Source organism: Puma concolor, chromosome B4 (genome assembly GCF_028749965.1).
Source record: "Puma concolor isolate L17-30 chromosome B4, mPumCon1.1.hap2, whole genome shotgun sequence".
Taxonomy (NCBI): Eukaryota; Metazoa; Chordata; class Mammalia; order Carnivora; family Felidae; genus Puma; species Puma concolor.
The window spans coordinates 94,681,516-94,698,134 of record NC_141673.1 but is presented as its reverse complement, the minus strand read 5'-3'; the positions used below and the strand labels follow the sequence as shown (position 1 = coordinate 94,698,134).

At 38.4% G+C, this 16,619-nt stretch overlaps 3 protein-coding genes across 7 annotated transcripts in view; 2 read left to right on the top strand and 1 right to left on the bottom strand.

Moving 5' to 3' along the window:
• Positions 1–34: 34 nt before the first annotated feature.
• PDE6H (phosphodiesterase 6H) overlaps positions 35–16,619 on the top strand; it is a 186,692-nt gene continuing 170,107 nt past the window's right edge. Inside the window, exon 1 of one of the 2 annotated variants that reach the window (XM_086714014.1) lies at positions 35–154. The gene's annotated coding sequence lies outside the window, so the exon portion shown is untranslated. The remainder of the gene's footprint in view (positions 155–16,619) is intronic. The other variant, XM_086714015.1, reaches the window with a different exon arrangement.
• Positions 45–16,201, top strand: CB4H12orf60 (chromosome B4 C12orf60 homolog). Of its 4 annotated transcripts, none has more exons than XM_086714013.1 (3): positions 205–413; positions 777–840; positions 15,271–16,201. In XM_086714013.1, exon 3 carries the CDS (start codon positions 15,295–15,297, stop codon positions 16,027–16,029), a length of 735 nt encoding a protein of 244 aa, XP_086570139.1. In that variant the 5' UTR covers positions 205–413; positions 777–840; positions 15,271–15,294; the 3' UTR covers positions 16,030–16,201. The 4 variants fall into 4 exon arrangements, with proteins under 4 accessions (XP_086570138.1, XP_086570139.1, XP_086570136.1 ...); XM_086714010.1 differs by having other exon boundaries at positions 731–840; XM_086714012.1 differs by lacking the exons at positions 205–413; positions 777–840 and adding an exon at positions 45–154.
• On the bottom strand, positions 1,256–3,105 carry SMCO3 (single-pass membrane protein with coiled-coil domains 3). The gene has a single exon (XM_025930799.2). It carries the CDS (start codon positions 3,103–3,105, stop codon positions 2,428–2,430), a length of 678 nt encoding a protein of 225 aa, XP_025786584.1. The 3' UTR covers positions 1,256–2,427.

Below are 16,619 nucleotides of genomic sequence, written 5' to 3'. Positions count from 1 at the left end.
CCTCGCGCCCCTCCGCCATCCTTACGTCACTTCCTATCCCTATTGCCGAAGATCTAAGCGTTTCTCCGCCCTTGGTACCATAGAGAGGAACCAAGAACTCCCGGACCAGAGTCTTCTTCCGCTCCGGATTAATACCGAATTGGTTGACTTTCTGGTAAGAGCCCGCCCCCCCATTGCGCAGAAACACGTTAATTGACACTTCTTTAGACCAATAGAAATAAGGAAAGCGAAGCAAGTGGGCTAGGTGATTGGCTGATGAGAAGACTACTTTCCCTCTAGGACCGAGACATTCTGACTTAATTTCCGGGGTCTCCGTCACGTTGGGTTGGACGGGACGATTCCAGTTAGCTGTTTTGCGGTGTTTCTTTTGGCCAGAATTATATTAGTTTTTGGATTTTGGATTTTTTCGTGATGTAAGCGCGTGCTGTCTCTTTTGGTTGTGTCTGTTTGAGAGCGGGCCCCCAAATTGCACTTGGTACTGTGTTTGTTGCTCTTTGCTAGCGTCATGTCGGTCTGGAAATTTTATAGGCACACAGAACATTTTGTAGATTTGAGCAAGTTAGTGCCCGTTTTAGAGTTCCAGATTGTTCATCTACGATAAATTAATCTACAGTAATCTACAATAAATTTTTGAGGAGGAAATGTGGAGATACGTCTGCAATTTTAAATCTAGAAGTGGCGAGGTTGATTTATGTTGCCTCCTTTCCCTTTTGGTCTTTTCACCATCTAGAAGTCCTTTATGATGTCACTATACCTATATACGGATTTTCACTTAGGTCTAGTCTTTCATCCTTCCCTGCTATCTGCGGTTTGTCTGAGACTCCCCCTTTCCCCTTAAAGGTAAGCTCAAATATTTAAAAATTTTACTTTTAAAAGACTCCCTTGGTTATTTCTGATTTTAATATCCCTTAATAGGAAAATATTTTAGATATAGTTCTTACTACCAATTATTGTAAATACTCCAACATTGAAGGAGATACATACTAATCTTAGCAGCAGAATATTTAAATGTGCACTTAAGCATTTAAGATCGGTACCTTACCTAAACTACCCTTTGTTTTAGAAAGTTTCCCGGTTTGGTTTTGGACCGAATTTTGAGTCCCAGAAAGAGCATTAACAAGGTATTGTAGTTTAGAACTTGAAAGTTAGGTAATAAAAAAATAAGCTTTAATTTTGAATGTGAACAAATTTAGTTTGCAACTAAGTTTAAGAAGCAGTGACAGAAGAGAAAATGAGTACATTCTAAAACATTAAAGTATTTCATCTAGCTTTTTAATTTTGGGGACATGATGAGATTTTAAAATCTCAAGACATTTCTTGTACTTTTATGCAAAAAATAAACTGTAACAAACACATTCTTGCATCAACAACTTATTAATAATTTTGTGAATAGAACCTAAGAGTCTCAATGGGTAGTTATTGGCGAAAAAACACTTGTGTCTGTAGAAATTAACTGAACCATTAGGCCTCATTAACCTCTGGATTTTTCTGAAATCAGGTAATTAATGAAATGGGCTACCTAACGTTTTATGTAGCAGAGGCAGCTCCCATTCTGATAGTATTGAAAATGAAATTTCATTTTTCTGAAAACTCAGGGTAATAAAAATTATGACTCTCCTTTAAATGACAAAGTGACAAATTCTTAAGAGAGTAACAGCTTCCTCCCCTGCATCCTAAATGCATGTTATGTAAGTGTAGCTGGGGTTTGCATGTTTTCTTTTTAAATGTTCCAGAGAGTTCACACGTTCACATGAGGGATATTTAATCATCACACCACAGTTGGTCAGGGTTGATTGCCATTATAGAAACAGAGCCTTTATCTTTTTAGTTTTAACGTTTATCTTTTAAAAAATCCATCCAGGTTATAGCGTGTGATTAGTAGAAGGTAAAGAACCATTGTGTTCTTTCATGATTGAATTGTTGCAAAACCATATTTCAGTCTCTTCCAGTTTATAGAAAATTGGATTTAAACTGATGAACAAAATTATGGTTGCATTTCTATTTCATTCAAAGGTCACAGTTTGTCTAGGCAGCAGTTACCAAGTATATCGCCTTAGAACTAAATGATGTCTGAAGCTAGTAGTAGAAACAAAAGTCAGTGTAAATTTTAAAGATTTGAGGAATTAGAAAAGGAAAAGGTAACCCTTATACCTGCTCTTCTTCAATAGCATTAAACCTAGTGTTGATCTGGTAGAGCAGTGTAAGAAGGTATCCTGGGATATAATTTTACCTCACAGGGTCTAGCACCAGCTGATTTAGGCATTCATTGTTGATACAAAACTCTAGAGGCATCTAGTTTCAGCATCTCTAAACCATCTTTCCACGTTGTTAACTGTATTTATGTCCATGTTGGAAACATACAGAAAATGAACCTAATCAAAGAAGCAGAACACTGTTGTTGAGAAGCAGAAGTGGCACAGTGGCTGTTTATTTCATTTGGTGTTTCACTATGTTGGTGACTTCGGTAATGGCATGATGATATTTTTCTGAAGCTGACTTGAATTCCACCAGATGCTTCTCATAACTTTTAATGGCTGCTTGAAGCTGTGTTTTCTCCACTGCTCCCAGGATAGCACGGAAAATCATATCTATGCCAAGGCCAAGAACAGCAACCCCTATACTACCAAGGAGAGAAGCGCCAATTTGAGCTAACACGGTGACCAACTTGTTGATTATGCCAGTTGTGACATTTGAGCCCACAAGTTTGACAGCCACTGCACTGGCTGCAGAAGTAGCTTCTCCCAGGATGACTGAAATGACCTTTTGTACTATTGCAATTTTCTCTGTTTCCCTTTCTTTAATATCCTGAAGTTTTCTGTAAAGGGTTGGCTCTAGTTTATCTTTCAGTGCTTCATCAACCTTTTGCAATTCTTTTTGGATTTCCATCATGGCTTGGATGATGATATCACAGTTTTCCTTGATGGTCCCATCTCTTTTCATCTCAATGGAGGCCAGGCTGCACCGCAAGTGCGTGTTTAAAACCCCAATGAGCTTATTGGTGGCGTTGAAGCTATCAGATAAGCAGTCAAGAAGCTGCTGGTGAAGACGGTTGACTTCTTGCCTTCTCCTTGGGTTATCTGGGTAGAGGAAGTCACTGTGAGCCATATTTCAAATATAACTTCTGAAAAATAAAGTAGTAAATATTCACTAAAACTTTTGAAAAATATCTGTTGTCTGCATACATTTGACCAGGAAATCTTATACTTTATGAATAGAAAAATAGCACTGTGCTGTCTAAGGAATTCCTCAGAAAATTCAACAGGTTCCTCAAAACAATTAGTTTTATGAAACTTAGAGTCAGTGGATGGAAATGTGGGTAACAGAATGCAACCTGTTGGTGCATTAGGGCACTAGCTTTTTGTGGTGGAGAGAAATCCTAGATAGGAAACATTTGTGTTTATCAAGTATCTTATTTGACATGTGATTATTTCCAAGTAATATTTAATAGCATTTGACATACTGTGTAGTTAGCCCTTGGTTTCCAGTGCTCCTTAATTTTCCCAAGCCCTAGTCACCTACCAGATTGATTTGTTTAATATTTGGAGTTAAGTTACTAGGGCCAGAAGAATAGTAAGATCTGAGTTTACAGGGCTATTAATATTTGATTTTGCTTGTATACTGTTACTTTATACTATTCAAGTCACTCTGTATATCCTTACAGGCAATTATTTGGTCTCTAAACGCAGGGGCCATCCAAAGGCAACACAGATATAACATTAGAATCTTTACACAAAATTTTCACAATAAGAGCACATATTCAAAATTCTTTAGATTAAAATCTCCCTTGGGGAGAAAGTGTTCATGGTGCCGGACACAGTGTAGTTATGACTACCTCTGTAGTGTCCGTTTGTAAATCTTGTAAGTTATTTAGACTGGTCTGTAGTGCACTTGGGCACTATTAAGTTTAGCTAGAGGGAGGGGCGCCTGGGTGGCTCAGTTGGTTGGGTAACCGACTTCGGCTCAGGTCATGACCTCACAGTTTGTGAGTTCGAGCCCCGCGTCAGGCTCTGTGCTGACAGCTCACATCCTGCAGCCTATTTCAGATTCTGTGTCTCCCCCTCTCTCTACCCTTCCCCTGCTCACGCTCTGTGTCTCTCTGTCTTTCAATAATAAATGTTAAAAAAAAAATTAAAAAAAAAGATTAGCTAGAGAGATGCCTGGGTGCCTCAGCCAGTTAAACGTCTTACTCTTCATTTCGGCTCAGGTCATGATCTCAGTTTGTGATATTGAGCCCTGTGTGGCCTCCACGCTGACAGCATGGGGCCTGCTTGGAATTCTCACTCTCCTTTTCCCTGCTTTCTCGCTGTCTTTCTCCTCTCTCTCTCTCAAAAAAAAAAAAAAAAAAAAAAAGAGCTAGCCTCAGTAAGAAGACAATACCATTTCGTGAAGGTAGTAAGGAATGACTAGCAAGAATGCACCATCAAATAAATAAAATGAATCTGGTAGGAGCCTCCTTGTGTTTGTACTTCTGGTTCAGGGTACTATGTAGAGAAAAAACGAACAATCACGTTCTGAGTTTATTTGGGTGAAAAAGTTTGAGTCCTGTAAGAACAATGTTACTCCTTATGCATTTGAATAGGCTTACTATGTGCTTGGCCAGTCTATTTTTAGTTTAAAATTCTCTTGGGAGAAAAGAGAAAATGAAATCTGTATGGGGCCTGGCACATTCTGTCTTGAGTAAACAACATCCTGCGGAATTCAGGCCCTATCTATTCTGGGACCATGGGTCTTGGCCTAGATATGAGGAACCTCACAAGCATGGAATGAAGGAATGGAGATACTTTTTTCTCAAGAAAATAAATATGAAAATAACCTATTCTCCAAGTCATAAAGATATCATTTGAAAATGGAAAGGGGTACACTTTTTAAAAATGGATAGGGAACATAATTATTTATGCTTTCAAATTTAGAAAAAAAATGTCTCAGTACCCCTGATAGCATAAATTATCATGGCAAAAAATTCATTTTTTAAAAAAGTCTATTGATTTATTTGGAGAGAGTAAGAGTGCAAGTGGGGGAGGAGCAGAGAGAAAGGAAGAGAAAGAATCCCAAGCAGACTCCATGCTGCCAGTACAGAGCTGGATGCAGGACTCGAACCCACAATTCTTGAGATCATGACCCGGGCCTAAATCAAGAGTTAGACCCTCAACCAATGGAGCCATCCAGGTGCCCTAGTCAGAAATTCATTTTTATATTTGATTCAGATCCGGCACACCCATGTGTTACACAAATTGCCACAAAACTGTACTTAGAAAATATCTCAAGTTCAATTAAAGAAATGGCTGAGGGTTTATTAAATACTCCCCAAACACACCATTGGGTTGCAAACTGCACTTCAATAACCACGAATCTGGACTTTGATTTCTCTTTTATCTTCTTGAAATTTTCCCTTAAACTTGTTTCTATTTTTGGCTCTGAGTTTTCAGATATTATCATGAAGTGAAAACTCCAGTTTCTGACTTTGAATTCAGAAGATCATCAACTACATTGCTATTCAGATATTTAGGTGAGAGGAGTCGTTCTTACCCTGAAAAAGCATAAAATATCTCTAGCATCTATCCTATGCCATTATCTGAAGGCATGGCTTCCAGAAAAGGTGTGTGGTCCTATGTATGTAAAGATAAACAAATGGAGAGATGAGTCTTCCTTCTGGGTGGGAGGGTGAATGCTTCCAAGTGGTCAGTTTCTTCCCAGTTAATTCACTGTGTTAGCACAACTTGATGAATGTATCATAAAGTAACAATTAATCAGGATGTTGTTTACCTGAGGAGAATATGTACCAGATCCCACACAGATACAGAGGACTCCATTTTCTCTTTATTTTCTCCCAAGGGTTTAAATTTTTTTTTTTTCAACGTTTTTATTTATTTTTGGGACAGAGAGAGACAGAGCGTGAACGGGGGAGGGGCAGAGAGAGAGGGAGACACAGAATCGGAAACAGGCTCCAGGCTCCGAGCCATCAGCCCAGAGCCCGACGCGGGGCTCGAACTCATGGACCGCGAGATCGTGACCTGGCTGAAGTCGGACGCTTAACCGACTGCGCCACCCAGGCGCCCCCCAAGGGTTTAAACAAAACTAAATAGGTGAGGTTTCCTATTTTTCCAGGAAAAGTAATGATGGGAATTTTTCCTCCCTCAGTATTAAAACATGAAAACAATCAGTATTGTACGGGTATAAGAATAGATGAACTCCTGGAACAAAACAGTTCTGAAAACAGACCCTTTTATATATTTGATAAATAATAAACATAGAATCTCAAGTCGACAGTAATTGAAATTATTATTCTATAAATGTTCCTGGCATAATAGACTAGTTTGGGGAGGTTAAAAATTAATTTTAAAAAGTTAATGTAATATATGTAAAAAATTATAAAGTAGCTAGAAGAAAATGGATAATTTTCAGATGTTGATATGGAGGAGGACTTTATACACTTAAAGCCAAAGTAAAAAGTTACACAAAAATTTGATTAACAAGGATGACCATGTAAAAAGAACTAAAAGCAAACTGGGAAACGTGCAAGAAAAATGAAGTATGAATTTTCAAAGAGTGTTGTAATAAATAAGAAAAACAGTAGTAATCTAATAGCTAAATGAGCAAACAACTTTAAACAGGACAGTAAAAGAATAGTAGCTAATTAATTGATGAAAAAACTTAAATCTTACCTGAAAGACAGTATTTCAATTATATTTTCTTTCTTTTATATACCCAAGGCGTTACACCTGCACTTTTATACCCTTCTTCCCAGTTTCCAGATATCAAGCTATAATTTTGTGCCAGTAACAATTTTGAATAAGAGACACCATGACTTGCTCAGAATTGTTTTTCAAATCTAATCAAAAATGACTTTTATTTTTTCTGCGTTGGGCTTACCTTTCTAGCTCCTTTTCTCTTGGGGAAGGGTGTTGAAAAGGTTCCTCTGGTACTGAATAAGTTCAAGATTATTTTTATCCCAACAGTGAGGTAAACACTAGAGAATTAGGTGGAGGAGAGGTAGGGTTTTAAGGTGAAACTAATGAATTATTTTTGGACACGTGAAATTTGAAGAAGCTGGTGAAGGAAGTAGTTTAATAATTCAGTAACAATTTATCTAATGGACTAGTACCTTACTATGTATAAGAAAGCATGCTAGGCTCTATAAAGCACACAAAAATGAAGAAGTACACGGTCCCTGCTTTTATGGCATTTCCAATCTAGTTAGGTAGTTAAGACATTTAAAAGTACACGTGGAGTTGAAAGTAATGTGTCATTTGAAATTATAGGCTTGGCGCTTGACTTGTGCACATTCAAATTTTATTTTATTTTAATTTTTTTTTTACCAGTTTCTACAAATTATTTATTATATTTTTTTTATTTCTATTCTGTTCTAAATATTTATTGTCAAGTTAGCTAACATACAGTGTGCTCTTATTTCAGGAGTAGGTTCCCATGATTCATCACTTACATGCAACCAGTGCTCATCCCAACAAGTGCCCTCCTCAATGCCCATCACCATTTTCCCCTTCCCTCACCCCCCCCATCAACCCTCAGTTTGTTCTCTGTATCTAAGAGTCTCCTATGGTTTGCCTCCCTCTCTGTTTGAAACTATTTTTTCCCCTTCCCTTCCCCCATGGTCTTCTGTTAAGTTTCTCAAGTTCCACATATGAGTGAAAACATATGATATCTGTCTTTCTCTGACTGACTTATTTCACTTAGCATAATACCTTCCAGTTCCATCCACGTGGCTGCCAATGGCAGGATTTCATTCTTTCTCACTGCCAAGTAGTATTCCATTGTGTATATAAACCACATCTTCTTTATCACATTCAAATTTTGAACAACCCACAGGTTAATATATATTAACACTGGGGCCATATGGAAATATTCAGTCATCTAGGAAAGGTTAACAATTTGTACACTTTAAAGCTGTTACTCTTAAATAAGTGTTTGATATTTAGAGGAGAGGTTGTAAACCACATGGAAAAACAGCTGACAATATGCAGCATTTCTACTATTGCCCATGACAATTTAGCTTCGACTCTCAAATTGCTTACTTGACTCAGCAAAACAAAAGCCTTGCAATTAGTTGGAGCCACTCTTCTTCTTCTTCTTTTTTAAATCTTTATTTATTTTTGAGAGAGACAGAGCGAGACCGGGGGAGGGTCAGAGAGAGAGAGGGAGACACAGAATCTGAAGCAGGCTCCAGGCTCTGAGCTGTCAGCACAGAGCCTGATGCAGGGCTCGAACTCACAGACCATGATGAGATCATGACCTGAGATGAAGTCAGACACTTAATCGACAGAGCCATCCGGGTGCCTTGGAGCCACCCTTCTTGAAGATCATAGTGTTACTTAGGCATGCCTCAAGTGATGTCTTACCAACAATACACTTCACTTACCTAAGAAGAGTTCTGGGTCGTATACTTCTTCCTATCTTTATTACAATTTCAGGGATAACCATTTATTTATTTATTTATTTATTTATTTATTTATTTATTTTTAGGTTTTTTTTTTTTAACGTTTATTTTTGAGACGGAGAGAGAGCGCGCAAGTGGGGGAGAGACAGAGAAGAGAGCAAGACAGAAGATCTGAAACGCCTCTGCACTGGCAGCACAGAGCCCGATGTGGGGCTCAAACTCACGAATCATGCATGAGATGATGACCTGAGCCAAAGTGGGACACTCAACCGTCTTAGCCACCCGGGCGCCCCAGGGATGACCTTTTAAATATTGACTTTAAAATTCAATCTTTTAAAAATCATTTCAAAGTCATTTTATAAAAGACATTTAAAGATTGGCACCTACAGATAGCTAAGTGGTATACACTTCATCCAATTCTTCTTACCTGCACCTTTTGTGTGGTAAATGTGATTTTTACATTATTTGTTATCACACGATAGTGCTCCCTGTCAATGAAAAAAATTCACTTTATGCAATTAGCATCCACTTCTTAACAGCAGAGTTTGTACTGTTATTTGAGTTATTTTATTGCTGTGGTTCATGAAATAGGTTCCAAAGATTCTGGGGCAGCCTGATAGAGAATTGCTGGCCAGCAGGCGGAGCTCGTGGTCTCTGGCATGCCTATTTTTCCAGAGCCTTTGCTGAAGCAGCTATGATTTCTTGTTGCTATATATGGACTGTGGGTGCATAAAATTTTATTTGATGACAGAGTTCTGTTGCTAAAAGGAAGTTTGGAAATCACAGGTATTTTTGTCTTGGGAAATTGGAATGTGAACAAAGACTAGCTTCAGTGGATTCTTACTGAAATTAACCTTGTCAATTTTGTTGAAATGAGAAGTCAACATTCAAGACAGAAGAGCCTATAAATGGTAGAAATATATTGATTGTATCTAAAAGTTAAGATTTATTTAGTGATACTATACAATTGTTTTAGTTTTTTTCAGGGAAGGAACCACCTTACAAAGTGAAAATGTATTGATTATCACATGTTCAAATAAAAAATTCTTAGGATACTTTTGTGAATAATAGTTAAATGTCAAGTGTCACAGAAATTTAAAGAGGGAAATTATATTGAGGTGTTCAGAGGAAGCTTCACGGAGAAACACATGTGATATGTGTTTTGACAGATGGTAGAATTATAATATGAAGAAATTAAAAGATTTGATAAAAAAGTATTTTAAAATATAAAGTCAATAGCACTGATATATAAGCACTTTAAAATAGGAGAAAAACACCCATTAACCTATCTTAATTTTTTTTTTTTTTTTTGGTTATTCCTTTCTAAAGTTCGTTTAAAGGTGCAAGTAGTTTACAAAGTTGCAATAACAGTGTAAATAAAATTGTCATCTTATATTAATTTACCTCAACACTTTCCTTTATTTCTAGTTTTATAATCATTATATAAAATATTCCATAAGATATCTATCATAATTTAATAAATATCCAATTGTTTCCCTATCATAATATTCTTTAAAAAATTTTTTTAATGTTTATTTATTTTTGAGACAGAGAGAGACAGCATGAACAGGGGAGGAGCAGAGAGAGAGGGAGACACAGAATCTGAAGCAGGCTCCAGGCTCTGAGCTGTCAGCACAGAGCCCGACGCGGGGCTCGAACTCGCGGACCGCGAGATCGTGACCTGAGCCGAAGTCGGACGCTCAACCGACTGAGCCACCCAGGCGCCCCTAATCTTTTGTTTATTTTTGAGAGAGAGAGAGAGAAAGAGAGAGAGAGACAGGGTGTGAGTGGGGGAGAAACAGAGAGGGAGACACAGAATCTGAAGCAGGCTTCAGGCTCTGAGCTGTCAGCACAGAGCCCAACGTGGGGCTTGAACTCACGGACCAGGAGACCATGACCTGAGCTGAAGTCGGATGCTTAACTGACTGAGCCACCCAGGCACCCCCCCCATCATAATATTTTAATGGACATTTTAATACACAGGTTTTTTTCCCCTTTTCAATTATCTGGATTATTTCCTCAGGATAATTTCCAGAAGAATTCTATAATCCATGGGAAATAAAGTTTTTATTGCTTTTGATAAGTATTGCCAATTGCACTCCAAAAACTTCTACACTACCATCAAAAATAAATTTTTACAGCAGGATGCTGTGTATGTTTCAAAGTCAAAGATGGTTCTGTTAAACATTATTAATTTGGGGAGCATGCAGTTAAATTTCAAAAAGAGTTTTTGCTTTTGTAGGAATACATAGTGAATATGTTAATGATAAAATGATATGCTTGATCTCTGAGATTTGCTTCAAAATAATCTGGAAGGGAGAGTTGAGTAGGGTTACAGAGGATATAAAATCAACCTTGTTTTGATAATTTTTGAAGCTACATTATGGGTAAATGGGAGTTTATTTTTTTATTATCTCCACTTCTGTGTATGTTTGAACTTTTTCCACAATAACAATTAAAGAAAAAGATAACTTCTCAGCCTCTAATGTTTAGTCATTTGTGCTCTCTGAGGTTTTACATTTCTCCAGGCTGTCACTTTTCCTCACTATCCATTTTGGGTCCAGCGATCATGCAAGTTTCACTTATTTGGGAACGTGGGAAGAGGGTATAGGTGAAGCCCGAAGCTTTTCGGGAGAAAATAACAGCTATTAACTCGCTCTGGGCCTCCTTCTATAAATCAAAACCATGGCCTTTAACTGAAAAAACAAAATCAGGGGTGCCTGGGTGCCTCAGTTGGTTAAGAGTACAACTTTGGCTTAGGTCATGATCTCACAGTTCATGAGTTCAAGCCCTGCATTGGGCTCTGTGCTGACCACTCAGAGCCTGGAGCCTGCTTCAGATTCTGTGTCTTACTCTCTGCCCCTCCCTGGCTCACGCTCTGTCTCTCTCTCAAAGATAAACAAACATTAAAAACAACAACAACAACAAAAATAAGAAGCTGATCATGGTGTCATGACACTGTTTCCCATGTGAGTTCTTCTAAAATATATTTCTGACTAGGGAGAGGAGTATCAAGGAGTTATCAAATGCTCAGGTGAGAATCCTCTACTTATGTGCCTTAAGGAATTAAAAAAATTAGTAGACAATGTTTCTTGCCCTCAAGAAGATGACAGTCAATTTGGAGATACACAGCAAATGCTAATGATATTTAAATGTAACATGAAGGAGCAGAAGCAGTATAAATTAAGTAGTAGTAGATTATACGTTTCTTCTTTTACAGATTCTGAGTGCTTATATTGGTGTTAAAGACAAGAGGAAATGTTACAATCCATGTAAACAGTACACATTCACATAGGTATCATTTCTTCTTTAATCCTAATAGTGATGTCTTTACTGCTTTATCTTCCCCTCTGATTTAATCAGTCATATGAGCTGTTACTTTTTTTTTTTTTTTTAATCTGGTGTCTTCAGAGAAATAATCACAAGGAAGCTGACATCAGATCCTCTTAAAACAAAGTTGTTTTGTGACTATATTATATTTATGGCTAGGATTCAAGACTGACATGTTGTTTCAGGAACCCTTTAATCCGGAGAAACAGAATATCATATCAATACTAGTAGAAATATCCATATTGCTTACCTTGATGTGTTCCTGAGTTCAGTAGCCCCAGCTTGTTTAGGAGTATTGCTGAAGGGCTTTTTCATCTGGTTTCATCCGGATGTTTCCGTGGAATGTGATGACTTATAGCCTTTGCTAGTCTCTGCTGGGTCCCTCTGCCTGTCTGGTTTATAGACAATTTCTGCATTCTTTGTTCTCAGAATTCTTCTATTTCCTGTATAATATAAAGTCAGTGTATGTTAAGTAACATAATTAGGAAGACTAGTAAAGTAGTGAGCCATTTAATTTTATGTTCTTGAATGGACTTCATTGTTGAAGGGCTGTACAACTGAACTAATTCCATTCAGCAGAGAAGATGACTCTGATCGCAGCTCTCAGATTCTGGGATTCTGTCCTGTCCACTATTCCAGACATCAAGTTTCCTTTAGCTTCTGTTGCATTTATACTTCCATCTGTTGCTGGTGGCTTTGGGTTCTCAAGAGATGTAAATCCAGATACCTGCAGCCAAATGTGATTTGTGTGTAGAAGTTCTGCTCTTTATCACTGTCTCTCATTGCGTTGGTGAATGTCTTGACAACAGAAAAGCCCGAAAGACCAACCTGACTCCTTTCCCTTAAAGCTTAGATCGTGGGGTGCCTGGGTAACTCAGGCCATTAAGCATCTGACTTTAAAAAAATGTTTATTTATATTTGAGAGAGACAGACAGACAGATGGAGTGTGAGTGGGGCAGAAAGAGACAGAGACAGAATCTGAAGCAGGCTCCAGGCTCTGTGCAGGCTCTGAGCTGTCAGCACAGAGCCTTACACAGGGCTTGAACTCATGAGTGGTGAGATCATCCCCTGAAGTCAGGCGCTTAACCAACTGAGCTACCCACGCACCCCAGTGTCTGACTATTGATTTCAGCTCAGGTCATGATCTCATGGTGACAAGAGATTGAGCTCTGCACGGGGCTCTAAGCTGAAGTGTGGAGTCTGCCTAAGATTCTCTCTTTCCCTCTCCGTATGCCCCTCCCCCACTCATGTGTGTGCTCTCTCTCTCTCTCTTTCTCATTAAAAAAAAAAAAAAATGCTTTGATCAGAGTCTCCTATGCTTCTTCATCTAGATTCTGCCCTAATACCCACTGGTTCCTCTACAGCCGGCAGGGACACCTCAGACGCAGGAAAATCACTCAGTCCCCATATAACTTAATGGAAAAAACACAGGCTTAGAATTGGACCGTCCTGATTTTGTGTACCCCAAGTATCACTTCCTAGCTATGTAGCCCTGGGAAAGTTACTTAATCTAATTTTTTTTCATCAGTGTGATTTGAGTATTAGTAATTTATGGATTGTCATTATGTATTGAGTGAGATAATGCATGTATAATATGGCAAAAACTTATTAAACGGTAGCTATTCTTATTATATTAACAACACTAATTTCTGTTGCTATTGAATGGGTAGAGGATATAGAACCAAATCCAACTAGAAAATGTGTAAAATGTAAAGATGCTGCTCTATAGTTTTAAAGAAGGATTAAGTGGGGTGTTATTTTACTTTTGTCCCAGTGGGTCATTTTGCACTTCACATATCCTAGGGCTTACCATGTACAGGCATGGGGGGAAAAAAGAGAAGAAAGATGTGTAGACAGTGTATTGAAAGTAAGTATGGATGGATAAGTACGATTTCAATAGGTGTGGAGGGGGAAGGAGTGGGAAGAGATAATGCAGGTGGAGGGAGTACTGTGAACAAAGGAGCTAACAAAGTATTGTAGAGCATTTCCAGGGAACAAAATTAATCCACTAGGCTGGTGGCACAGGATCTATATGAGAGCAGTGAAAGGAAGGCAAGTAGTGAAAAATTGAAAACAGTTTGTGGATGACCTCAAATGCCATTCCGGGAAACTGTATTTTATTCTCTAGGCGATACTGAATTATTGAAGGTTTTTTATTAGGAGATAATATGAGGAGGTTTGGATTTCAGGAAGGTGACTTCATATAAAGTGCATTAGTGGGTATAGCCGAGAACGTAACTCCACTGCCCACAGTAACTGGACAAAACATATGTAGCTGAAACACTTAGTGTAAGACAGTAGGGTGTAGAGGGTAAGTGTCTAGTTTAAAAAGGACAGCTGGGGCGCCTGGGTGGCGCAGTCGGTTAAGCGTCCGACTTCAGCCAGGTCACGATCTCGCGGTCCGTGAGTTCGAGCCCCGCGTCAGGCTCTGGGCTGATGGCTCGGAGCCTGGAGCCTGTTTCCGATTCTGTGTCTCCCTCTCTCTCTGCCCCTCCCCCGTTCATGCTCTGTCTCTGTCTGTCCCATAAATAAATAAAAACGTTGAAAAAAAAAATTAAAAAAAAAAAAAAAAAAAAAAAAAAAAAAAAAAAAAAAAGGACAGCTGTAGCTCCAGACGATTTTTCTAATTTATAACATGGGCTTAGTGCTGCCAGTTAATCTCATTTTTTTTCAATCATCAATAGCAGTCCAGATTTCTATCTTTCAGTTTTTGAATTTAGCAGTTGATATGCGTTTTGAAACTACTTTATGGTGGGTCAAACAAGCCACATCTGCTGGTTGGACTTTGCTTGTGGATTGCTGGTTTGTGACTCCGGGGCCAGTGTTCGCAATCCTGTCTTTTTGTATCTCCTCTGGAATTCTACTTGTGAACGTTGGTTAGAGACATCAACACTCCTCTCTGAAGCAGAAGAGGAGGAATTGCAGTGAAGGTACAGAAACATTCTGAGGCAAGAGAGACTCTGATGGAGTTTGCATCAGATGGCCTTGATCTTCTTTGGAGTGTGGCACTCTACCTCCTTGGTCTGCTGTTATCCACCTCTCACAGCTATCTGATAGTTACTTTATATATTCTGTCCAGGATTTTTAGTTGTACTCAATGGGAAAGATTGGATGGAGTGTGCTTGCTCTATCTTAACTGGAAGCAGAGCCCCTCTATGTAATTTGTAAGCTTTATACCATCTTCTCCACTAGATTGGATAGTTATTGAGTATAATCTCTGAGAATAATGCTACTCCATATATCAGCACATCTAATTGTGGATCTAGCACACAATATTCAATATGAGACTTAAGTTCGTTGAAGCACCCCTACTTTATATATTTATATATAGAAAATATATATTTATATATAAAATATATATATTTATTTTAATTATTTTTCTGTTTTTTTTTTTTTAATTAAAACACAGGATCATTTCTGCTTTATAGCTTGGGTAGCTTTCCTACCCTTGACAGGAGTTACCTCCACATTTAGATTATACTTTCAGTCTCCCTATGGTAGACAAATATAATTTTAGTTTTGATTCGGATTACTACTTTGTTTTGCAGTGCTGAAACATTTTTGTTGGAGAAATGTCTTCAGAATCAGAAAAAGATAGAGACAGGCTGGTTCAAGCTGCCCAAAAGTTCTTCTTTCATATGCAAGATCTTGCTTCCTTCACTAACATACTTATCGAATTGTTTAACTGCAGTCTGAATACTCAGATCAACCACATGACTGTGAAAGAAGATGATAATATTAAGGATGTCTTTGAACAAATGTTCAAAATTTTAAAGGAGATGCAATCTGTACTGGAGGCAAAGTATGACCAAATGCAAAAGGAACCTTTATGTTCCCAGATTGCAACAGCTGTTTGTTCCATAGTTGAGAAGAACACCAATGTAAAGGAGTTGCATCAGTCAGCTAAAGAAATGTTCAAAAATGTCCACACACCAGTCATTGTCTCTGTGCTGAATAGTAGTAACATCCTGGGGAGTTTAGAATCTTCTGTCTCACCCTTGATGAAATATCCCATCATGAATCTTCGGTTAAGTGACCTCTATAGAAAAGACACCAAAGAGCAATCAGATGCCACCACATCTGAGAAAAGCACAAGTCCAGGGCCACCCCAAATCAGTACAATAGACACCTTGAAGAAGTTGCAGGGTGCGCCGAAAACTGAGCAAACCAAGAATACCATCAAGTCCACTGCAGATCAGCTGGAGCAAATTGTCAAAGCTTTGCTACCAATCTTAGAGGTCCTCCAAAAAGTCATAAGCACTATGGAAACCAAGACGCCTGTGTCTAAGAAGACCAATGACCAGTAGGAGTGCTCATTTCTGTCAGAGAATCAGTTTGAGTCCTGTGAAATTTTGGAGTATGTTCTAAGACCTTTCATGCTAGAAATGTGTTATGTTGAGACATAAGTGCAAAGAGTAGTCACCCAACAGACCATTTACCTTGAATTTTGCTTTATTCAAATAAAAATAATCAAAGAAAGCCTGCTTGAAGTGGCAGTTACTAAAGATAACATTTTGTTCAGAAAAGCAAGGTAATGTATTATGTTTGAGGATGTTTCTAAACGTTACCTGTCATCTTGAAACAGTTAAAATAACCCCAAACTAATTTCCACCCTTAGTAATTTTTTTTTTTTAACATTTATTTACCTTTGAGAGACAGAGAGAGACAGAATGTGAGCAGGGGAAGGGACAGAGAGAGAGGGAGATGCAGAATCAGAAGCAGGCTCCAGGCTCTGAGCTGTCAGCACAGAGCCTGACATGGGGTTCAAACACATGCACCATGAGATCATGACCTGAGCTGAAGTCGTACACTTAACCAACTGAGCCATCCAAGCACTCCCCACCCTTAGTAATTCTATTTCTAGATACTGCAGTGCGAAATCCAGGTAAATGTCAAC